General features: G+C 40.9%; 1 protein-coding gene across 5 annotated transcripts in view; it reads left to right on the plus strand.

Moving 5' to 3' along the window:
* The window catches only part of KIAA0586 (KIAA0586 ortholog), a 70,273-nt gene that overhangs the window by 39,969 nt on the left and 5,971 nt on the right, over positions 1-24,333 (plus strand). For 3 of the 5 annotated variants that reach the window (XM_063159731.1, XM_063159727.1, XM_063159729.1), the window contains 2 exons: positions 1,083-1,222; positions 4,766-4,853. In XM_063159731.1, coding sequence (XP_063015801.1) covers positions 1,083-1,222; positions 4,766-4,853 — 228 coding nt within the window. The remainder of the gene's footprint in view (positions 1-1,082; positions 1,223-4,765; positions 4,854-24,333) is intronic. The other 2 variants (XM_063159728.1, XM_063159730.1) reach the window with 2 other exon arrangements.

Genomic DNA, 24,333 nt, shown 5'->3' on the forward strand with positions numbered 1-24,333 from the left:
CTTCCAAACCTTTTTTCTCTCTGCACTGGGATGTGATTTTCTGGCCTTCAGTGCAAGTCAAACATTTCCTGACAGCCACAACAGCTACAATGCAGGGCCATCATTTTATTTGGTAATTATTTCCAGGGCAAATACTAAATAATAGTTAAACCACGGGTGTCAGGCATCACATATTTCAGGGTGTGCATCTTTCACATGAAACATTGCAGTGGATACTCAATTCCTCTGGCAGAATGAGTCACCCACAGAGGTGTCTGTAGGAATTTTGAGGATTCTGTATTTTGTGGGGTTGTTTGCAGTTTTGTGACCAGATTTGATTTGTATGATGGGAACACAGTGTCCATTTGTAGGATGGAGAAGGTGTTGCTCATGTGGGTCCATAACAGCATCTTGATGATCAGTCATTTATAAATCCTTGTTTTCAATGCTAAAAGTCAGGGATATAAAAACCAACATGCAAATGAAATGTGGCACATGCAGTCTTAAAGTGAACAATAATTACAGTTAATTAAGCAATGATTATAGTTAATTAGGCTTAAAATTCATTCTTTGGCTCTGTATGATAGCAGAAGGCTAAAGTTAGTTCATGAGCTGTCAGTACATTTTTCATAAAGATGTTTTACACACTTGCAGGCTGCAAAACCATGATAAATGTTGGATTAGAGAGCGAATTATCCCTTTAAGAGAGACGATATACAGGTTTCTTTTGGTTCATACAGGAGTGAAACATTTAATGAAGAAGCTTTTCCAATTTCTTTGCAGTAAGTGTGATAAAGCTCATTAAGCATATAATGGTATGATGAACTGTACAGCTCTGAAGCTTTCTCAGATGCTGCCACATTACAAAACTACAGATCATAAAGCTGATTTATTCTTTCAATTTCCACAGGCATGTATTTCTTATTTCATTTTTATCCCCGCAAGAGCAATTTAAGGGGTATACAATGAGCCACGTAAGGAGGAAATCATTCTCTTTAACATTGCATGTCCCCCCGTTGGAAGTTTGAAAGGCTGCATATTCTGTCACATGAGTTGACCAGGAGATTGTGGCTCCAGCTCATGAAGGAAATTTTCTCTCTCAGCAGAAATTCTTGGAGATGCAGATCCAAGTCCTATTCCAATGCTTTTGGTTGAACTGGAGTCACAGCCAGGTTCAAACCCTGCTCTGCCAGCAGCCCAGCCAAGCTGCAGAATGACACCACTCCCAGAGGATCTGTCCCAGGTGAGCTGAAAGCATTTTTCCTGTGCCTAGTCAGAAAGAGCAAACTGAAACCTGGGAAAGTAAATTTTCCTGTTTCACTGTCATGCCTGACGTCACAGAACTGGTGCATAAAGTGACACATTCAGCTGAGAAGAGTCAAAGGCATGTGTGCTGTAAAGGTGACTGTTTCCTGTGACAAATCCTTACCAAATCCCTTCTTTAAAGTTCAGACCTTTTTTTAGCTTTTCTGCACTTCCTCACAGCTTCAGGGGTCTCACAGGATCCATTCCTATACAGCATCCATTGGGGCATTCCCATGTTTTAGGGGCACAGTCCTTCAAATGCAGGATAAATCCTGAATATAGGACTGAGGAGGTGAGCACAGAAATACAGAAATTTGCCTCAGGGGTTGTAACCCCCTCAGCATTCCAGGAGTTTCATTTGTCCTAGGAGGGGCAGGGCTGGAAAGGCAGTGAGGATGATGAACCCCAGAGCACTAACAGATAGAGGAACATCCTATTGATCTCTGCTTCAAGCCTGGACAGTTAATTTTTTGCTACTTTATTAGTATGTGCTGTTACCTAGAGATGATGGTTTGCTTGCTAACTAATTCAAATAACAAGTGGCAAAAGCTAAAAATGAAGTGGCAGACTGCTCTCTAATATGTGAGGCTGCACAGTGTGTTTGAGAGCATTATATACTTGCTGTATTCATGGATAAATTCTGTCCTTCCCTGAAATTTTTTTGTATTTGATGTTTTATCTGTATTTTTAAAAATCTAAAGTATCTTGCATTAAACTTCCTTTGGGTTTATGTTTTTGAGCCTTGATTTGTATTGTGCCATTGGTGTCTGAGCAGTTCTTAAATTTGTCACCTGAAGTGATGTGTTGCATCTTCAGAGAAGATTTTTAATGTTACACCTCCTTTACTTTGAGCTCACCAGAACAGACTTTCTTGGAATTACTGTTCACAGGCAAAAGTAATAGGGACAGAGAGGGTAACACATGTGCCTTTCACAGAAGATATACAGATAATTATATATTATCTTATCCTTTATCTGTAGGTAGTTATAAATTATCTTATCTTTAGAAACTTCTTGCATCTGAACTCTTAGTGTGGCTTTTTTTTTTTTTTTGCCTGCTGGCATGTAAAACTCACCCTCCCTTCAAACCACACAGGCAAACCCCAGAACCTGGTGTGGTTTTGTTGGGTTTGGTTTGTTCCTGAGTGTGACTGATTTAACTCTACATCACTTTCTCACAGGATAACTTGATATGAAATGATGATATTTATAAGTGATTGCCCCATGCAGGAGAGATGTTTACTGTGGTTAAGGCATTCTGTAAGATCCTGTGCTAGATCTTTACATCCTTCTGTGAAATTAAAAAATAACCCCTCTACCAGGTGATTTGAAATCTTGTTGTGACAGCATTTATCTACCTTGTGACAAGGATGAACCTTTCCCCTGCTTTAATTAAGGATGGCATCTGTGCTCAGCTCTGCCATTGGATCTGCCTTGTCACCTGCCTGCAGGAACAGAATTTCTGGTAGCATTACACCAGCAAAGAGAGCAGGAGCTGCTGAGCCTTTCAGGATGATTCATTCATTCATTCTGTGCAATGTTTAAGGCAGCAATCACTTCAGACTTCTTGAAGGATTTCCTCACAAGTTAGTCACTGACTCTCACATCTTGTTCTTCATCTCCAGACAGTGTTTGCCTTCCCTGAAATCAAACTGTATCACCTACATACAAAGGCAGGAGACAAATCTATTCAGGAGCAAAGTTTGCTGAGAGAGCTGAGAAAATGCAGGATTTCAGATGGTGTCCTGCTGGTCCTTGGCCCTGGGAGGTGATGGCACAGCCTGGGTTGGTTCTGCAGCCTGAGTGAGCAGGATTCTCGTGCCAGGGAGGTTTGGCAGGGACGTGGAGCTGCCAGATTTGTTTGCTCCCTGGCACTGGTGTGTAGGTCACAGAAAGAGCCCTGAGTTTTCACACACAGGGCAGGAGCAAATGCCTTTTAGTCATGAACAGTGAAGTCTGTGTGGTCACTCAGTCCAAAACAAATGGCTTAAGTCATACAGGAATTTTCTTATCTACCCAAATTCCTTGGCTGCTCCTCCATTCCTGGCATTAGATTTTTTTTTTTTTTTTTTTTTTTGAGATTTATATATGCTTTTAGCCACTGTTAGACAGAAAGCCAGACTAAATACATCTTTACTTTGACCCCTCCTGTCCATTCTTGTGCAACAATACAGGAATTGACTGTTATTTCTGCCATTTTGCCCCCATGGTCTTAGCTTTAAGAAGCAAGAGAATGACTTGGAGGAAGCTGAGCTCTTCCTATTCTAAATAAATCATTTTGATGATGGGAGGGACAGGAACATTGAAGTCATATTTGCGTGGCTACACATTCCAGAGATGGTAAATCTAAATAATTTCAACTCCCAAATGCATTGTTAAAATCTTAGAAAATCACTTGGTTGCAAAATATTTTCATAATATTCCTTTATAAGTATGGATGTTTTTATACAATCTGCATTTTTCAAGAGGGATTGTCACTTTGGTATTCTCGTTAGCTTTCATTTTTTTATATTTCAAAAGACATGGTTTTTTAATCTTCAGGAATGCAGAATTGTAGGTTATGAATCTGTGTTATCTCTAAACTTCTGTTTGCAGCTTGGTTCAGTTTAAACTGAGTTTTTATGTATTACAAATCCAACAGAAATAAAACCACTTCAGATGGAGAACCCATGAGAACTCTTATGCTGCTGATATTTAATATTCATTTAATATATTGGTGTCCTTCTGTCATGTATCCATGAGACCTTCATGCCCTCAGAAAATAATCTCAACTCTTTCTCATCTTGTCTGCTTTAAATTTATCTGTCTTAAGAGAAAGTTTAAGTCTTCCAGGTAGGCACCTAGTGACAGAACAAGGGGCAGTGATTTTAAACTGCCCAGGGCAGGCTTAGATTACAGATAAAGGAAGAAATTCTTCCCTGTGAGGGTGGGCAGGCCCTGGCACAGGGTGCCCACAGAAGCTGTGGCTGCCCCATCCCTGGAAGTGTCCAAGACCAGCCTGGATGGGGCCTGGAGCAACCAGTTCTAAAAACATGGCCAAAGAAATAAATTTTAGATTTGGCTTGGGTTTTCCAACCTGTGTGCTGAAATTTTTATATTTCTTTTCTCTTTCATCTTTCTCTTACTCGTCAGGAGGGTAATACCTAGGGAGATGTCCTGGGTATTAAAGAAAGCCAGGGAAATTTTATGTTCTTTCTACTACATGCTTTGAGTAAAAATTGAAAGTCTCTTGTGTCTTAAGGTCTAAAATGGCACTTTTGCATCCATTCCTGCTGCTCCCAGGATGTTTGTCTAGAGGGAATAGCTGTAATAGGCTAATTCAGAGCTGAATTCTCTTGAAGTCAGATGTAGGGAGAACAAGTGCACATGTTTAATGAATCTTTAAAAACTTCTTTGGATGTTTCTTGAAGCTGAATGTAATCTTGCTGTGCTTTGCCATCAAAAGTGAGATTTGTAATGTGATTTTAATGCATGATACCTAGGAGGAAAGCCAAGGAGCTGCACACGTTCAGATTGTGAGACCCAGAGTTATCTTTGTGAGAAGGAAATCTGAGGAGATGCAGCAAGAAGGTAAATCAGTGTCAATGTGCAGAGTTCTCTCAGTTAAGCACATCACTTCTAAATATTTTTGTATACTGACATAACAGTGCTGATTTTTTAAAATTTGGTTTTCATTGCTCTACAACATTTCCAGACATTTCTATATGCAGAGTTATACACGTTATGTGTATAAATGTGTATACAAAGTGATGGCTGTGTGTGTACACAGTTATGTTGTTGAAAGGATTGGAAATTCATCCTGCAGAAGGCTCCAGGGAGACCTTAGGGCCCCTTCCAGTGCTTAAATGGGCTCCAGGAGATCTGGAGAGGGACTTTGGACAAGGGGTGGAGTGGCAGGACAGTGGGCAGTGGCTTCACACTGACAGAGGGCAGGGTCAGGTGAAATATTGGGAAGAAATTCTCCCCTGTGAGGGGGCTGAGGCCCTGGCACAGAGTGCCCAGAGCAGCTGTGGCTGCCCCTGGATCCCTGGAAATGTTCCAGGCCAGCCTGGATGGGGCTTGGAGCAACCTGGGATAATGGAAAGTGTCCCTGCCATGGCAGGGGTGGAACTGGATGAGCTTTAATTTCCCTTGCAACCCAGATCATTCTATGATTCTATGAAATGTATCTGTATGGAAGTCATGAGAATCTTGGCAATTAAGTATTTATTTAAATTTAGATTTGCCAAGAGCATTGCAACGTGCATTTTCTGTAGTCAACTGAATCTTAATTGCTTTATAGAGAGCTGTTCAGCAAAGGAGATGTTCATGATGTTGTGATAAAGGGAGTGGCTCATATGCTTGAGAGAACACAGGAGTGCTGCAGGAGAACTGAAAGACAATGTGAAGTTAAGATCATGCAAATGTGGAAAAAAATAAGACATTTTCAATGTTAAAATGACCTGGTTTGAGATGGACTTCAAGCTGGTGTGTAACAGATAAAGATTTTCTGTTCTGAAAGACACTAAGTATTATCTCTGCTATTTTTGGAGGTTGCTTAACAGTGTTTGTAAAGGTGTTCAGGATGATGAAAGAGAGGGAGAGAATATCTTTTGTTTATTGTAGTTCAAGTCAGTGTGGGAATAGCATAAACTGTGCACATGACTGCCATGGGTAATTGTTTTAGCAGATAAGAAGCTTGTGGAGGTGCTACAGTGAGATGTGTAGCAGTTTTAATCTTACATTCTAAGAACAAGAATCTAAAAACCTGCCTGTCTACAATATATGCAATTATAATTGCTCCACCCTAGCACTGAGAAATTCTTCCTTCAAGCCCTTTTAAAAATAATTCTTTGAACTTCTTCCATTTCATTTTTTTTTAAAAAAACATCCCATCGAATTCTGAGGGAATTATTCTGCTTCAAATATTTATAAGTGGTAAGAAAAGCCCCAGGCCATTGTTATTGGTCGTGGGACTTGGAACCTGATTTCAAAACCGTGGTTTGCATATGAAGAAAGTTATGAATAATGTAAAAATTATCTATGGATAATTAGTGGAAAAGCTTCCAGAGCTGAAGTGGCACAACTTAGTGCAGGTCTGTGTTTACCTGTTTTTACCTCTGCATTTATCTGTACTGTAGCACAAGGAATTTGGGCATGGTCCAGTTGTGTCTGAGCTGAAAATGTGTGACCAGGAGATGGCAGTAGTCAATTTTCTTTGAGAGGGGGAAAAAAAAAGGAGAAAAAAAGGATGATTTATATACCAGGATAATTGAAATCTCATTCGAAGTATACATATTTAATAAGCCAATAAAAATCTCAAGGATTAGAGAATGGAAACAACTGTCTGTCACTTTTAACCAGAATGTCTCCTCTCTCTAAGCTTCACCACAGAGACCTTAATCAGGCCAAAAGTTGAGGGTAAAAATTAATAAGAAGCATTTGAAAGAAAAAGGAAAGCTTGCAACATGATAAGTGTACGTGGGTTTAAGTAAATACAACATTTTAAAATGAAGCACATCTGTTAGTGTAAGTTCAAAGCACCTTGTTTATAAAAGCTTCATGTCAGATGGTTGCCTTCCCTGGGGTAGAAGGGACAGGGAATGCCTGGAAATGGAGAAGCATTCTGGAGGCAGGAGCATTTATTTAGGTGCTTTTTCAGGGTTTAAAGGGTAAGTGATTGGCTTGGTATTAGAGGTTAGGAAATCCAGAGCCCTGAGATTAAGTGTGAATTCACAGTGTTGGGAGAAAAGGAAAATTGTTTTGGGCTTCAAGCTGGATGTTGAAAAGCCATTTTGATATAATTGATAAGTACATGACAAGATTTGATTCATCTTTTGGTGGCCATAAACACATATATACACATTAGAGCTTTCTTTTGTTGTTTAAAAATTTCTGTGGTCTGCAGTGAACATGTGTTTTTACTGAAAGAAAGATGATTGATGGCTTCTAATGAAAGTTGAATTTTAGGACTGCTACAATATCATGCCTGAAAAGGGTAAAAGTCTCCTGAAAAGTTACAACTGAAAATCAAGGCTGGGTGTATTATTAATTGAAATGTGTGCCTTCTCTAGACACAGTGGAGACAGTGGTTTGAAAACACAGAGTTGTTCTACATAATATACATGCATATATATTTTTGGCTTTATAATACCCTTTAATCTTTGTGCCATTCTTTCATATATCTTCATGAATTTAATAGGAGAGTAATTGTTGTGGTTGGTGAATGCTCATATTTCCAGGATTTAAGCATTTTCAGGCTTACATTAAAGGGATTCAGAATTTTTAAAATTAAAATGAAAGAACAGGTGGCAATGCTGGAGTGCAGAGCAATTTTAAACTTTAATATGAGCAGCTCAGAGGTAGCTGTATCTTCACTTAATTATTTTCCTACAGCACAGACTCTCAAAATGTGACCTAGAGAGCACAACTTGATGCTAGTAATTCCTTTTTATCTCCAGCTAGTGAATTATGTTCAGGCAGTGTAAATACATGGGAAAGGAATATTGGGACACTGAGCAATTGGCTTTGTTGCCACAGAGAAATTGCACAACTGCTTGTGGGAGGAGATGATCTGTGCAATAAATGAATAAGATGACAAGAAGCCCTTAAAACAATCTGTATAAAAAACAAAAATTCCATAGTCCTTGCTGAGTATTGAAGATGGGTTGCTTCTGTGTTAACATTGACATTAGGCTGCATTGAAAGCTGTAATGCTGAAAATATGGCTATAACTAAATACTTCTTTGTCTTTCTTCTGCAGCCAGGAATTGCTCTGAGTTAGGTTTTGGGTTATTTTTTCTTCAAACTGTTGTGGAGTGAGGCAAATGTGTAACAGATGCTTCAAGGAAGGAAGAAGATTAGGATAAGGCTAAAGGTCTTTCTTTTTTTCTTAGAACTGGAACTGTTTTGGTCAAACTCAATGACTATTCTACTGAAAGCTTACTTTTCCCTCAATATCCTGCTGTTTCTTTTTTTGGCCTGAATTTCACTGAAGGCTTTTGCTAAAGATTCTCCACAGCAGCCTGGATGTAGCAGCCAGTGAAGCAAAGCAGAGCTCTCCTTGCACAGAGCAGGGAGAACAACCACAACCTGAGAGGCTGAAATAGTTTGTGCAGCCTGTGCTGCTCCTTGAATTTGCCTCATTTCTGAGAAGATCTTGGAAACTGGAGGAATGAAATCACTTGGTTGTAATTAAGGCATTTTTCAGGCAAGTGTTTCATGTAAGTTTTTTTCAGGGTTTCTTCAGAATTGTCACAGACTCACAGCGTGGTGTGGGGTGTAAAGGACCTCAAGGATCATGTAGTTCCACCCCGTGCCATGGGCAGGGACACTTCCACCAGACCAGGTTGCTCCAGCCTGGCCTTGAACTCTTCCAGGGATGTTTCTGATCTGTTTTTCCTCTGGTTTTCCTCTCCAGTTACCTCTCTGTGCTATCAGGTAGCTCATTGACATCACTCACTTAATGTATTTTACATTTGGGCAAGTCAGGAAAGGCAGGGCTGCATTTCCCACAGAGGCTCTGGCTTTTTGTAAGTAGTCATTGCCTTTTAGGTGCTCCAAGTGGTTTAGAATGCCAGTTCTCAGGGAGGTTTTGTTCATTCTGCATGTGTCCATAGGAGCTGCACAATAGCCCATGCAGTAGAAAACATGTATGTTAGTGATAAAGTGTGCATTCTGAATAATATCCCACATAAAATCCTCAGTATCCACACATGAGAGTTTCTACTGTGAACTCCTCTAAGTAAATATTTAGTTGTGTTATAATACGTTTGGAACAGGAGCTTTTAATTCCTTGGCTTTTGTAAATATTATTTATCTATTAGCAAGTGTCATTTATATCTGTGGCTGTTTCTTTTCCCACTGAGTTAATTCAGTTATTTTTCAGACAAAATGTTTAACCAGAAGTTGGATTTTCATAGCTTAAGGCAAAATCTTGTGTGAATTTGTCAGTGTGGATGATGATGTTCTGCTGCTTCAGCTTTGAGTCATGAGGAACCAAACAGCAGCAATTGCTGGAATTTCATGGGACTGTGCACACCTTTGTAGCCATTCCCAAAAATCCTTCCAGGGAAATGCTCCTCTGGTCTCACACAGTTGTCATTTTTCCCCCTCACCTACTTGCCCTAAAGGTGTGAAGAATTGCAACCACAAGCAGGTGAAGCACAGCTGTAGTTTGATTTTTGGATTCCTAGAATGCAATTTGATTTTTTTGAGGCACCTAAATGAATTGAAATGGAGAATTTAAAAAACCAAGAGAACACAGTTTATACTTGAAGACAACTGCACCAGCAGTGCCATATTGCCCTGCAGTCTGAGGCTTTGCTGCTGAGGGCTGTGCTCAGGGAGGAGGATTCTCCACACCATGCATTGCCCATCTTTCCCTCCTTGGCAATTTCCTTCAGCTTCTACAAAGCTGAGAGTTTGTTCTTCTGTTCCTGCAGCCTTCAGTGGCATTGCTGTGACCTTGTGCTGAGGCTTTTGCCATGTGCAAAGGCAGGAAATTTCCCTTTTTCCCTTCCCTTGGTGCCTGTGAGGTGGTGCTTTACACCCATCATGAAACCTTCACAGCTTTTCTGTATCCTGTATTCTGTATCCACCATGAAATCTGCTTTTCTGTGTCCTCACACCTCCCTCCTCCATCCCACCCTGTTGGGTGTGTGTCTGGGTGATCTCTGGAGGGAACTATTTTGCACTTTTCATACAGTAAAAAAGAATAAATCCTCCCTTTTGAGAAGATCTTTGTGTTTAAATACCTTTATTTTGCTGAATTTCAGGGTGTGTTCCTGTACCAAGCCCCTGCTCTGGTCTGAACACAGCAGCAGGGATTTTCAGTGAAATTCCAGCACCAGATGGGATTTTTTTGTGCAGAGAGGGAAAGAAAAACTTCTTCAAAGTGATGTTATCACTACTGAAAGCATTACTTCCTATGGAGACTGTCAAATATTTAGATTTTTTTTGCTTGTCTTTATCCAGATTTTCTGAGGCTCAAAAGTAAATATTGCAAAAACTCATTTGATTCCCTCTTTAAGCCTGGATTTTAAAGGTGATCTAAAGATGAAAGATTCTAGGTGATCTAATCCAGTGACCTGTGGCATCCCTCTAAGTGTGTTTTATAGATCACAAGTTAAACTTCTGTTAAATTGCTATTTCAGTCATATATGAGGGACTGTAATGTGAAAATATTGAGGTTCCAGTCTCGTTTTCATGCAGATAAGCTGAAAATTGTTGGCACTGCTGCTCAAAGCACCCAATGGACATTTGGAGTTTGAACTTTTTCCTGGAATCATGGAATCATAGCCAGGTCTGGATTGGAAAGGACCTTAAAGCTCATCCAGGTCTGTCCCTGCCATGGCAGGGACACCTTCCACCATCCCAGGCTGCTCCAAGCCCCATCCTTGGACAATTCCAGGGATGTGGCAGCCACAGCTCCTCTGGGAAATCTGTGCCATATAATAGAAATAATTTCATCCCAATATCTAACTTAAATCTCCCCTCCTTCAGCTTAAGGCCATTCACCCTTTTCCTATCACCTTTTTTATCCCCTTTTTACCTCAAAATATCGTGTAGCCCCCAGTCCAGGTGCCTGCTGACCTGCCTACATCACATCAGCCAGACACCAGAAGGTTCAGAGGATCTTCTGTTCTGTAGTATATATTAAAAATCTAAAGGATTTCACATCCAAATTAATTGGAATTTATTAAAAAAAAAAAAAAAAAGATTTGTAATTGCATTTACTTTTCAAACACTTTGATGACCTGGAACCAAAGCAGCACGGTTCTATCACTGCAATTCTCTGTATTTTCCCTTTTTTTCCCCATCTTTTTGCCAGTTAGGGTGGAGCTTTTTACAATTGTTTAATTGTTTGGGGGGGTTTTATATTTTATTTCATTTCAGAGTTTCTGGCAGCTTGTTTCTCTAGTGGCCAGGCATATCCTAAGCAGAATTCTCCTTAAAGAAAGGGTTTCTCTTGTTGCTGCATATCCACCCTTTAGGGTTGGAATGTACCAGCTGAAAGCTCTAAATTGCAATTTCCATTTGGCAGCCCACCTTTGATCTCTCACCAGTTCCAGTTTTAGTTGTATAAATCCATCTCTTGTCAGCCTGTCTGGGGGTGAAGCTCCAATGTGAGGCTTTTCCTTTTGTCAGAGCCTCTCATGGTGGTGGTGAATCAGCTGGAGTTGCAAACAGGGGATGGAATTGATAACAACTATTAAATACGAGTCTCTGATCTCCTGGACACTAGCACACTCCTGCCCAGCCTGTGGAAATGGTTATGCCAGGACAGCTTTTCTCACAGCCTGTCTAGGATTTGTAAACATGCTGGGATCTGACTGAGGCAGCTTTGTATTGAGGATTATGATTTGTATGCACTTTTACAAACTTACAGTAATTGCTGTTGCCTTCATTGTAAAGAGCAAAAAATAAACACACACAATAAACCCCTTTAATGGGCACTGATCCCACTGGCACTGATCTTGAGCAACTCTGAATAAAAGCAGATGGTGGCAGGCTGGCTGGGCTGACCTGCTTTCCCCTTTCATGCAAACATTGCTTATATAAATGGGGGACACACACAAAAAATTAATGGGCTTGGGCAAGCCACCTAAGGACAGAGACTCCCCATGTGCTTAATGCTTACATCAGCCCCAGGGCTGCTTCCAGTTAGTTCTTCTCTGGAGGGAGAAGTTTCTCACAAATTAGTGGTTCCACAGCTCTGAGCCCATGGTTTAACAAGAAAGAACTGATGTGCAGCTAGAAAGTAAGCATGTTTAGCTGTTCTGTGGCCTGTGTGTTGTGGTGGGTCTGCAAGAGAATCAGAACAGTCTCTCCTGAACCTGTTGCTCATTTGTGGACAAATAATTGAGTTTGAAGTCCCTTTGCAAATCATCTGCTGTCATAATGTTGTGAAGAGGCATTTGATTTTTGTTGTGGTCTTGTACTAGTTTAATTCATGTGCCTATTTGTTAGCAGTGATGTTAAAAGAATGTAAATTGGGATTCCTGGTTGTTCTGCAGGGTGTGCCTCAGTGTGTCACTGCAACAAGATGTGACCAGAGCACCTCTGCTGTGGAGACAGGCTGGAGGAGCTGGGATTGTTCAGCCTGGAGAGGAGAAGGCTCCAGGGACACCTCACTGTGCCTTCCAGTACCTTAAAGGGCTCATAAAAAAGAGGGAGATGGACTTTTTATACAGATGGAGAGTGACAAGACATGGGGCAATGGTTTTAAACTTGAAAGAATTAGGTGTAGATTTGACATGAAAAATAAATTTTTTGCTGTGAGGGTGGTGAGGCTCTGGCACAGGGTGCCCACAGAAGCTGTGGCTGCCCCATCCCTGGAAGGGTTCCAGGCCAGCTTGGATGGGGCCTGGAGCAACCTGGGATGGTGGAAGGTGTCCCTGCCCATGGCAGGGGTTGGAACTGGGTGATCTTCAAAGTCCCTTCCAACCCAAACCATTTTGTGATTCCATAATTCAGAGCATTCCCTTTCCAGCAGGGCACTTGGAGTTACTGCATCCAGAACTCTGCTGCAGCTTCTCACCCAGATTCCAGCCTACAAAGGCAGATTTGTGAATAAGATCCATTTGTACTTCTCAGTCACTCTCTGTGTACAGCCTGATGCACCCAAACCAGCCAAGCTGAGTCAGGAACCGTTCCAGGTCTCGGGCAGACCTGCTGCTGGCTGCCTTGGCACACACACCACAGGATCTCCTAGGATGACCATCCTTACTTGGATTAACAGCCATTTAAGCAGGTTTCTTATCTCCCTTTTTTATTTTTATAAAAGGCATCATTATCAGAGCAGGAAGTCTTGATGGTTTTGCGTGCTGGCAACACATTGCCTGGATACTGTTTGGTGACAGGTGAAGACAAGGAGTATTACAAACACATATTTCAACTTGGAGAAACATTTCTAGCACTGTGATAGGAGAAATGCAGGCTTTATGTCTTCAGCATGTGCTGAGTTGGTTACATTTTTCTGCTTGGTAGGGAAGGCAGATGTTGCCTTTTATAATTCAGTGGCAGCACAACAGAAGGAGCAGCTTCTGCTCTCCCCACTGTGCTGGCTTTGCTGAGCCCTGGGCAGATGCAGCTGGACTCCCTTCAGCTTTACCTGTTCTTCAGTTGCTCTCAATTCAGCTTTTTGAGCACTACCTAAAAGCTGGGAAGAGCCAGCTGTTAGTGTGGGGGACGGGTAGGAGAGACATCCCTGGGACATGAGTGTGTATGAGGTGAGTGATGAATAACTCACAAATTCTGACTGGCTGCCCCCAGACCTCTTCTACAAAGCAGACAGAAGCTTTCATTCTCAGACAATAAACTTCTTTTTCTTTTTTAATGCTTTGTAAATTTTTGGCACTGCTGAGGAGAGGCAAGGCACGGCTGCAAAGTTACGGTGAGAACCAAAGTGGCCAATAAAGATGGATATTTAGACAATTTGTGTTCACAATAAAATAATATTTTTAAAATTCTACTGCTTATTAGATTGTGAAAGGCTTGATTACAGGCAGTTTTCATGCTTGTGGCCAGTGTTGTTTCTAGGTATTTTATTTCTTGTTTTTCTACATGCTTTGGGAGTAAACAGAGCTTCAAATTCATGCACCAAAGAGAAGCCAGGTTTGTCCAGCTCCACCTTCTCAATACAGTGCTACAAAGGCTGCTTAGAATTAAATATAAATACAGGGTTCCCAAGCCCACAGGATTAATTTCTTAAGAATAGGAGCCCATGAAATTTTCAAATAAGGCAACAGCATGGAGTAAATGTTATCTAGGATATCTTCCAAATGAAGAACACTGTGTAAATACTGGTAATGCTCCTCTTTGATAACATGCTGATTTTGAGAAATGCAGGCTGCCAAAGTAGCATTCTTGGTAAAAAATGGGGTAAGGGCTGGTGAGTGAAGATTAAAGTTGTCATGCATGACCTGTTGCTCAGTGCACATGGGGCTGTGTTTTGTAACTCTGTGGAATAACATTTCCTAACATAAAGCTGGAGTGAAACCCTCTTCATCTTCCATGCAACTGATTCTGTAAGGGAAGTACAGCAAATCCTCATCTCTGAAATACCACTTGCAAATGTGCTTTTTGTGACTGCCTTTGCAAGGAACAGTAGTAAATGATGGAGATGGGTTTAACTTTGTCTGTGGACTACTGTGCTCTGGTTTTTATCATAGTGCTGTCATTGAGAGGAGGAAAAAAAACACCCTGCACCTAGAAAAACTTAATTTAAATTTAGAACCTTTGTATGTCCTGTCGTTCTGCTCTAATCTAAAACTTCTGTTTAGCTTTTAAAGAAGGAAGAGCTGGTTTTGAGCACAGTTCTAAACAACCTGAATGAAAGTTGTTGAGTGTGGCACAAAATATGGAGCAGGTCTGTGAAATTCATTTTTTTCCCCCAGTGCTTTGGCTGCAGGGAAGTAACTGTGTCTCTTTGTGTACAGCATGACTTTGCCTTCCAGTTAAGTCTTTCTTTTTTTAATGTCATACAGGCATGTATTTTTAATACAAATTAATAAATCATCAGCCAGATGTGAGCAATGAAAACGGATCTCACCTTTTCTAGGTCTGGTAGAGTTGTGTTTATATTTTGCCTCAAAATTAGCCAATCAAGGTGGTTTAGACTTATTGGGTTATCTGCTGCTCTCCATCCTACCTCAGATTGTTAAAGTAATAATCTCAGGGTTGCATATGACCTTATTTTAGGCACTGTGCATATTGCAAGAGTTAGGCAGAGCTGTGTTTGTTTAAAGACAGTAAAACAGCTGCAGAGTCTGCCCTTGTCAGGCCATTGTATCTTCAGGAGAAATAAAAAGCATGGAATTTGTTGCAAATTGCCTAATTTCTGACTTTTTTCTTTTAGTGTGTTTTTGTTATCCTGAAACCATAATTACTGATCTTGAGAAAATTGTTTAATTTACTTAACAGCTGCCACTGTGCCCTGTTACGTAAATCAGAGTTATAAATGGGAAATATTTACAAGTTGGAGTTACAGTGGAAATGCACGAGTGACTTCTCAGAAGCACACATTGCTTTTTTCAGTAATTGGACCCTGTCCTAGACCCAGCCAGGCAGGGAGATTACACAGGGAATGCTTGTTGCTGAAAATGAAGCTTCCTTCCTGATTAAAAAGAAGAAAAAAAGAGAAAGGGGGGAGCAGTTTCCTGTTGGAATCCTCACTCTGAGGGAGCCAGGGCAGCCATGCCTCCCCCTGCTCCAGCTGCCCTTTATGTGCAGGAGCTCTCTGACAAACCACGTCCAAAACCCTTTTTATAACAGCAATTGGGGTTTGCCTCTGCAGGCAGACCTGGGGTTTAAAGAGCTTTTTGCTCCCCTCTCATCTGCTTTTAATGCAGGGCTACCAGTGCCAGTATCTCTGAGGTTTTAAGGCTTGATAAATAAAGGCTGTTCTGTTCCTAAGCTTCAGCATTTTCTGGTAACGACCTAACACAGGGACTCAACCCAAAATTTCAGCTGCACGTAGAAAATGTGGTCTGACCTCGGTATATATGATGTGAAAAATGAATAATAGCAGCACTGCAGGCAAAGTCTTCTCTTGCTATGATGTGACAGCCCAACCCTGCTGCAGAGGGTTCAAGAATTTGGCTGCGCTTTTGGAAATGAGCCCTGTGGTTCTGCTGGGGAGATGTTTTAGCTCAGAGAGAGCACAGCACACAATGGCTTTGTTGGCTCTGTGCTTATGGCAGGACACTGAAGTAAAACCTGTTTTTTCTACCTGTAATATGTGGTGGTTTGGGTTTTTTTGGCCTTTTTTTGAAGTGAAGCCATGCTCAAAGGCTGGGGAGCCACAGCAGCTGAAGGCTAGAACTACTTAAGGGGATGATTAGGGCCTCTGAATCTCTGATTCATTAATTCAGAGAGGGTTTTTTTCACTTTCTTAAAAGACAAAATCTCTCTGTCATTGCAGAGTCAGCCTGTTAAAGGAAAGCCATACATTCAGAGTGGGTTTAGATTAGAAATTAGGGGAAAAAATCTTCACTCTGAGACAAAATCTCTCTCTCGTTCCAGAGTCAGCCTGTTAAATGAGAGCCATACATTCAGAGTGGGTTCAGATTAGAAATTAGGAAAAAAAACCTTCACTCTGAGGGTGGTGAGGCCCTGGCACAGGGTGCCCAGAGCAGCTGTGGCTGCTCCATCCCTGGCAGTGTCCAAGGCCAGGCTGGATGGGGCTTGGAGCAACCTGGGATAGTGGAAGGTGTCCCTGCCCATGGCAGGGGCTTGGAACAAGACTTTTTTTAGGTTTCTTCCACCCCAAACCATTCTGTGATTTCATGATGTGTGGGACACTGATTTCACAAGGTATCCAGGACATCTCCATGTCCAGGTCCTTGCTGGGGTTTCCAGGTTTGGTTTCCTTGGTGCCATCCAAGCTCTCAGACTCGTGTGGAGCTCCACAGTGCAGGGTCTGCCACAGGGAATAGTCTGAAGCTCATGAAAAGAAAGTTCAGATGTTTTCAGTCTGAGAGTGAAATTGCAGAAGGCCCTTAGAGGTCTGAGTTATTGTGCAATCTCTGTAAGTAATTTGTAATCAAAATACCTTTGCACATGTCACTTTCATATTTCCTGTAATAAAACAGCAAGAGCAATTAAGATTTTGGACCATAATCTTCTACAAGCTTCTAAAAATGAGTGGGCTGGGGATTTTTTGAGTTATGGCTGAAATAGGCAGTTTTTAAATTTTTGATTGCTTAAAAAAGGGTTTGGTAATAGCTATTTTAATAGATTTTTTTTTTAACTGTAGCCTGACAAAACTCTTATGTGGCAACATAATTGACCTGAAGTTTGCTTAAAAAAAACCTAAGTAAGAAACCAGAAGAACTCTTCACAAAACTGGAGGACATCTGTACTCTGGTAACCCAGCATGTGACCTATTGGGCTTTATGCGTTTCAAATCAAAAAGAATCAGTAAATATGTTGCCATATGCATGTAAATATGTCTAATAACCCTCTGTGTATCTGTAATGTTGTTCTGCCACGGTTCAGAAAGTTGTCTGTGGTCTTGGCATTCCTCAGGAAACATTAGATTAATATAGCTGCCTTTGTCATAGATTTTTTTTTCTTGTTTAAGTAGGTGTGTGAAGGCTGGTGCTACATAAATGAATTACACGGAAGACTTTGGAGGAAGAAGGGGCTTGTAAACGAGACTGAAATTAATGAATATGAGAATTAGAAATCAAAACTTTATGTTTAGTCTGAGGAGAAACAATTCCTTAAACCCTAACCACATGGCTGTTTCTTGTTTGCATCAGCTCTGGTTGACTGTTATTGTCTTCTGTTAATTCTCTGGGGCAGTGGCCTGACTTTGTTGAATGAGCCAATTGTTTTCCTTTGTGTTGCCCATGAAGCGAGTCCCCATCTGGTTTGTATCAGACTGTTTTCACAGCCAACAACTGCTGCCTTTTCTATATCCTGACACTTAAGGGCCCCATGCTATCAAAGCATTGCTGTGATAGCCTGTCTGGCTGGGCCCATACAGCTGTGCCTTGCAGCTTGAAGCCATTACCCAAGTAATGGTAACTTAGAACTTGAACTGGCTCTTATTCCCATTGGTGTCGTGTGTACAGTGAACAGAATGCATTTTTGTTGAACCCACTGTTCCACCAAAAAAAAAAAAAAAAAAAAAAAAAAAAAAAAAAAAAAAATTTTTTATTTTATTTATTTTATTTTTTGTCCTCGTTTGAGTTTATGCAATTGGTTCCTTTTTATTTTCCAGCAGCTTCCTGTATCTACAGGCAGTTTTGTGTTCTTCTGAAATTAATGAACACAAGAAAAGCAGTACTTAGTTAAGGCACTGTTGTTATTACTTTTATGGTACATTAAAGCTCAATAAGTGAAAATTAAACAAGCAAATGATTCTTAATGAGGATTTTTTCTTATCAGATTTTAGAACAGGTTTCCAGGAAACTTTCTGTGCATAATGAATGTAGGTTGTGTGAATAAAGCTGCACCTTGGATACTGCACTACTCCCTTTCCAAGTAGCTCTCTAAAAATCTGCATTAACCTGTTTACTTCTCATCTGAAGGAACAGGGGATGATTGGAAAACCTGTAATAGTAGAGTTAAAACTGCATTGCAGTTTGCATTGCAGAATTAGTGAGAGAAGCTCCAGGCGTGATCCAGACCCTTTCCAGGCTTTCACTAACGTAGGAGACAGTCCTCTTGCAAGAGATTTTGCAACACGTGGCTTCTCTGCCTCCAAGATTTAAAAAAACCCCAATATTGCATTAATAACAGTGACACTTACATGTTGTGTTTAAAGAGAGATGATCTTTAAGCCTTTGTTCTCTCCTGCTCTTGTGTAGGCAGCATAATGCTCAGTGACAGAGTAATGACAAGGGAAAACATATTCCCCAACTTGGAGATGTATTGAATTTTAAGTATATTCCAGATTCAGTTCTTCCCTGATATTTAAGAGGCAGAAAGAAAGAAAATAATGGATAATGTTTCTTAAAATCCTGGTCTTATTGTAGCATGTGAGGGAAATTGCCAGAAAACAGATTGCTTTATCTGATACTTGCAGAGAAAGTATTGCTGAACCTGGGAGTGTGTTATGTGTATAATGTGAGTGAATTTGCTTCAGGTGACATATTGGGAGCCAATAAATTCCATGAGGCACACAAGATAAGGCTTCCTTTGCCACTGTGCTTTTCCTGCTGGCACACACTGGGTGTCATCGTGTCACATCAGGATTGTGCTGAATAATTGAGTCTATGCCATTGTCAGGTGTGGGGACGGCTTGCAAAAGCCACTTTGCTGAGGAGCTTTGTGTAATTGCTGTTGCTGTAACAGCTCCTGAATTCAGGTGTGTGTGCTCTGGAATGATGCACAGTGCCTGTGCCCTGCACCTCAGAGGACTTTCACAGCCTCACTGGTTGGATAATTCCAAGTTGTGTCCATCATCAGGCAGAGCCCAACTCTGCTCCCACACCTGCAGACTGGATTTCCACGCATGATCCTTTGCAGTGCAGATCTCCCTGTATTTTGGCCAGGCATATTTAAACCCAGAGAACTGATAAATGATTTTCCCTCAGATGCCAACAAGCTCTGTTAATCCTGCTCATGGCCTCTTGGTTTCTCTGGGTCTGGATTGGAGGCACTTGAGACAGTAATTCATGTTCAGACTCAAGTGTTTATTATTTCTTATCAATAAAACTGCCTCACTACTGTGAGTTCAGCAGCAAGGCACAAAATGGCCAAGAATCTCTTGTTACAAGGTCTTTTAAAGCTAAACTATCCAATGAAGAGCTGACACCTAGATTATTTTCTCTTTTAACCCAATAACTGATCCCAAAGAGCCCCCAGTGGGGACTTTCCTGCCCAATTACAAAATGCCACCCAAACCCTTGGAGAAGGAGGAAGAAGAAGCATGAAGAAGAAACCCAGGACAACACCCTGTGCCCTCCATCCTGCTTCCATCCACAACATACTAAAAATCCCAAAACCTCAATTTCTCACCAAGTGATACACCTACACCGCTCTCTATAATCTATTTCACATTTTTGTGGATTCTAGTTTATCTTGAAGTCTGGGAAACTTTCTCCATGAATGAGAGTCCCAGAGCAGACAGAGAAATATTCCCTGGGTTTCCACAATGGCCCAAAGCACTGAGGGACGATCTGGGTGCTCACCAGGTTTGGCACCAACACCTTGAGCTGGGAAAAGTCAGAGCTGCAGAACTTCCTGAAGGAAATTGGTGCAGCCAGCACCCCAAATGTCAATTTGTGAGTGTGTGGCTGCAGCTTCAGAGGCAAAGAGCACCTCCCAAATGAGAACCTGATGGAAAAGGTTCTGTTCAAGGCCCTGCCTGACAGCAGCTCCAAGGGTTGTGCAGAGCAGCTCCTGACAAGAGCTGTTGGTTTCTCTGGTGCTGCTGGGAGCTGCCTGCAGTTCCCCCTGTGTTTTGTTGTTTTGTGCCACTTAGCACAGATGGAGGGGGATGATATTAAAATCACTGATGTGTCTAAGAGAGAGTAGAGAAGGTGCTGCACTGTGCTTAATGTGCAGCATTAATGTAGAGAAATACATTTCTGCAGCTCATTTATTCTGCTGCTTTAGAGCTCAGATTCACCCAAGTATTGCAAAGGAATTTTGGTTTTACTCTTTCCCATGTTACAAGCCAAGTGTTTTTTGTTTTTTTTTTTTTTGTTTTGGTTTGATTTGGTTTGGGTTGGGGTTTTTTGTTTGTTTGATTTGTTGTTGTTGCTATTGTTATTGTTGTTGTTGTTTTGGGGAGGTTTTTTTGGTTTGGTGGGGTCTTTTTGGGGTTTTGGGGTGCTTTTGTTTGGTTTGGGGGGGTTGTTGTGGGTTTTTTTTTTTTGTTTTGGGGGTTTTTTTTGTTTTGTTTTTTATAAGGAGGAATGCTTATCTGCACTGCACAAAGTTTAATCATTTTAGATTTCAACAAACTTTAAAATAGCACAAGATAAAATCATATATTTACTCCCAGACCTTTCCAAGTTTCTGGTCACAGGATTGTGAAGGCAGAGTTACTTGTCATCACACTGAGGGCTCATTTCAAGAGCAGGTCAAAATGGGGTCTGGTCACAGGCAGGACCAGAGGAAATGGTCTCAAGTTGCACCAAGGGAGATTTAGGTCAGATATTAAGAAAAATTTCTGCACTGAAAGGGTGGCCAGACATTGGAACAGGCTGCCCTGGGAGGGTTGGAATCACCATCCTGAAAATGTTGGAAAAATGTGTTGGATGTGGTACTAGGGACCATGGTTTAGGGATGAACTGGTGGTGAGGGTTAATGGTTGGACTTGATGATATTTGAAGTGTTTTCTGACCTAAATTATTTTATGCTTCTATAGCAGTGAGCTCCCAGGTCTTCCAGTACAGACATTTAATGTTTTCCTTGTTTGAACATGTGCTCATTTATTCAGTCCTCTTTCTGAGCTAACAGAAAAGTTGTTTGCCTCTCTAAGCTTCCTAGAAATGCTTATTCCTACCCATTTTCAAAGGTCACTGATATCCACAAATGGTAAAACCTGTAGTGGCCACCCTCTGCTGCTAAACCAAAGGCTGGAAAAAATGTATTTTTTTATAAGTTTGTTTGTCCATGTGCTAGAAATGTGCATGGAGATGTTCTGGAATTTATTAGACTGACCATTGGAAAATGCAAACTCTGTAGGGCTGGCTTTTGTTCTGTCTTGTTTTGTTTTGTTCCTGGGGAAAATGCTCATAATTTTCTTTTGAAAAGGTGTAATTACAAAAATTTGGGGTAATTGTGCTGTAGGTAGAAGCATTTTGAATATGCCAGATCCTGGTAATGGTAGTACAGTAAAGGGAGTCTTGGCAAACTGTTTCCAGATGGGGAATCCCATGACTTTGTTAGTGAAAATCATCAAAATAAATCTCAGGATCATGTGAATATTTAAGTATTCAGAGTAGAGAAATAAAGCTAGTTTGCTTGTGGTTGTCTAGAAAAACACTTTTTATTTGAAGTTCTTTACACTGAGTGTACCTTATTTAATTTTTTTATTATAAGAATGAATTTAGTGACTCCATTATATGTGAGGAGTGACTTGAAATGAGAAAATTCTGCCCTGCAGCACTTCCCTTCAGGCAGAAAGTTTTCTCTTTTCTTTTTGATACCCATTCCCTGACTTTCAGTCAAATCTGGGTGCAGATTGCAGCCATGGGATAAAACCTCTTGTCTGTTTGAGGGAGAGCTCACTGAGGTCTCTCACTGAACTTAGTGGTGAAAAGTGACTTGTGACTTCTTACAGGGGTTCACTGAAACTTGTCCTCTGAGGATTTTTTTGGATATTTGGTGTCTGGAATCTGGCAGGGCTGGAATTGTCCAGTTCTGTCCCTTTTTCATGGGCAGGGACACCTTCCCCTCTCCCCCCAAAATCCGAGCTGGCCTTGGGCACTTCAGAGGATGGAGCACCCACAGCCTCACAGGGACACCCCACCTGCATTTCAGCTCTGAACTGGGAAGATTTTAATTAATTTTCAGATCTTAATTCATGGTGAAACATCACTTGACTTTGGTCGCTCAACTTTAATTATTCGTGTAAAAATATTTTTAAATTGTTGTTCAATAAAAGGAGGCCATGTAACTTCTAAGAATTAAAAAGATGCTTTGATTTTTATTTCTTTTCCTTGCCACTCCCCAAGAAGGCTGTGAGTGCTGCTATGTGTGGCACTGTGGCACGATGCAGATAAGCTGGAGGCAGTATTGCTGCAATTAATATCATTAAGATACGAGGTCTCAGTGGAGCCAGTGCTACTGCTGGCTTTGCACTGACATCCCAAGGGAATTCAGCAGAACTTTATCTTAGAATTAAGTGTGAATTCCCATAATTGATCATTCAAGTTCCTTTTTTTTTTTTTTTTTGTTTGTTGCTTTATTTTGTTTCAGATACAGGCATTAAAATGTATGGACCCCCAAACATGAGTAACAGAGCCCAATATATTCTAGAAATATGCTTTTGAAATCACCTTTCTGTCCACTTGCTGGTTAAATTTTGCATAAATTTTTTTTAAAAATTGTATATAGGTGATATTTAGTTTTACTGAATAAGTAAAATATTAATTGCACCATTAGATCTGCAGATTTTTAATTAGCACTTGTCAGATTCTCCTGATTCCCCCAGCTGTTTACCTAGGTTATCTCTTGTGGATTTAGGGATTGCTCCTCCCTCTGGCCCTTGCACAAGATACACATTTTCCTGGTGGTTTTTCAAAGACTCTGGACCAGTAAGGAACCAACTCCTTCTCTTTTTCTTATTTTAAAATAAAAGTTGCAGCTTTTATTTATGTTAAGTTTTCCTCAGGAAAATTGGTTGCAGCCTAGAGAGAGCAGTGCTTAAATGTTAAATTATTTGTTTTGAGCCAATTGCACATCCAAAAATCACAGCCATCTGTATGGAAAAATCAAATTCACTTTTAATATTTCTTCTTAGTACTAATAATTACTGTAGTTATTTGGAAAGATCATTACACATGTTTTGGAAGGGATTTGGTGGGAAACAGCAGCAAAAGATGTGGCCAGGGAACAGATTTGTTAAGCAGTGAGAGGTTCTACAGAGGAAAAGATACCAGATCTAAAGGAGCAGAGGAGATTTTAGGCACCAAAAGGAAATATTTATTTAGTAAACTCTGCAATCTCGTTTCTAGATGTTTTTGGAGCTGCTTTCTGTCTGCCCTTCCCTGCTGGTCTCTGTGTTAGGATTTTGAAAAATCTGGTTTTAGTTTATGTAATGTATTTCTAGTTTTTGTTCTGTTTAGTGTTGCTGTTGGTGGGAATATAGAGTGTTTTGGAAAAACCACTGAACCTTGAACTCCAACTTGAGAGGAGAAGGAGAAAACCATTTTCAAATATTCTGCTTTGAAATGTTTGTTAGCTGCTGAGCCTGGCCCCACCCTCCTTTACTGGCTGGGGATCTGCATTTATTTTCTTTTTGGAAACATTTATAGCTGGGCTATACATTGGGGGTTACACAAACAAACAGCAAAAGCACAGTGTGTGTGTATACACGTGTTTATTTTCTGTGTGCTTGTGTGCAGGGTTTCTGTAAGTACATGACACCAAGGGGAAGGTGGAATTTGCCAAGTTTAGGTCAGAACTTGAACTGAACTCACATTATATAGTTTTCTGTCTCCACTGGTGTCTGTGGCCCACTTATGGAAGTTTATGAGTTGGCTGCAGCCTTTGAGAATGAAACCATGTTTTTTCAGCTCCAGCAGTAGACTCGTGCTTTTAAATCCAGACATTTTTGGCTCAGTTCCCCCAGATGTCTGTCCATTTCTGTAAAACAGCTCAAGTGTTTTAATTGTAAATGTACCCCTTGCATGGAGCTCAGCCCTGGAAATCTGGCCTTGTTTTGCCTCGAGTCTTTTCTGTTTGTCATGGAGCAGCCAAGTTGGGGCAGTGTGGGTTGGGGTTAAAAAAGAGCTGCAGGCATTTGCAGGACATCTTGTTCTTGTTTTCTGTGTTTCTGTCCCACTGGAAGGCAGAGCTCTCACCTGCTGCCAGGTGAAAGTTTGGCAAAGCATTCACACAGCAGGAAGAGAGCCCCTGCCCTAAAAAGCACATTTTGGCA

Source organism: Melospiza melodia, chromosome 6 (genome assembly GCF_035770615.1).
Source record: "Melospiza melodia melodia isolate bMelMel2 chromosome 6, bMelMel2.pri, whole genome shotgun sequence".
In the NCBI taxonomy this organism is placed as follows: Eukaryota; Metazoa; Chordata; class Aves; order Passeriformes; family Passerellidae; genus Melospiza; species Melospiza melodia.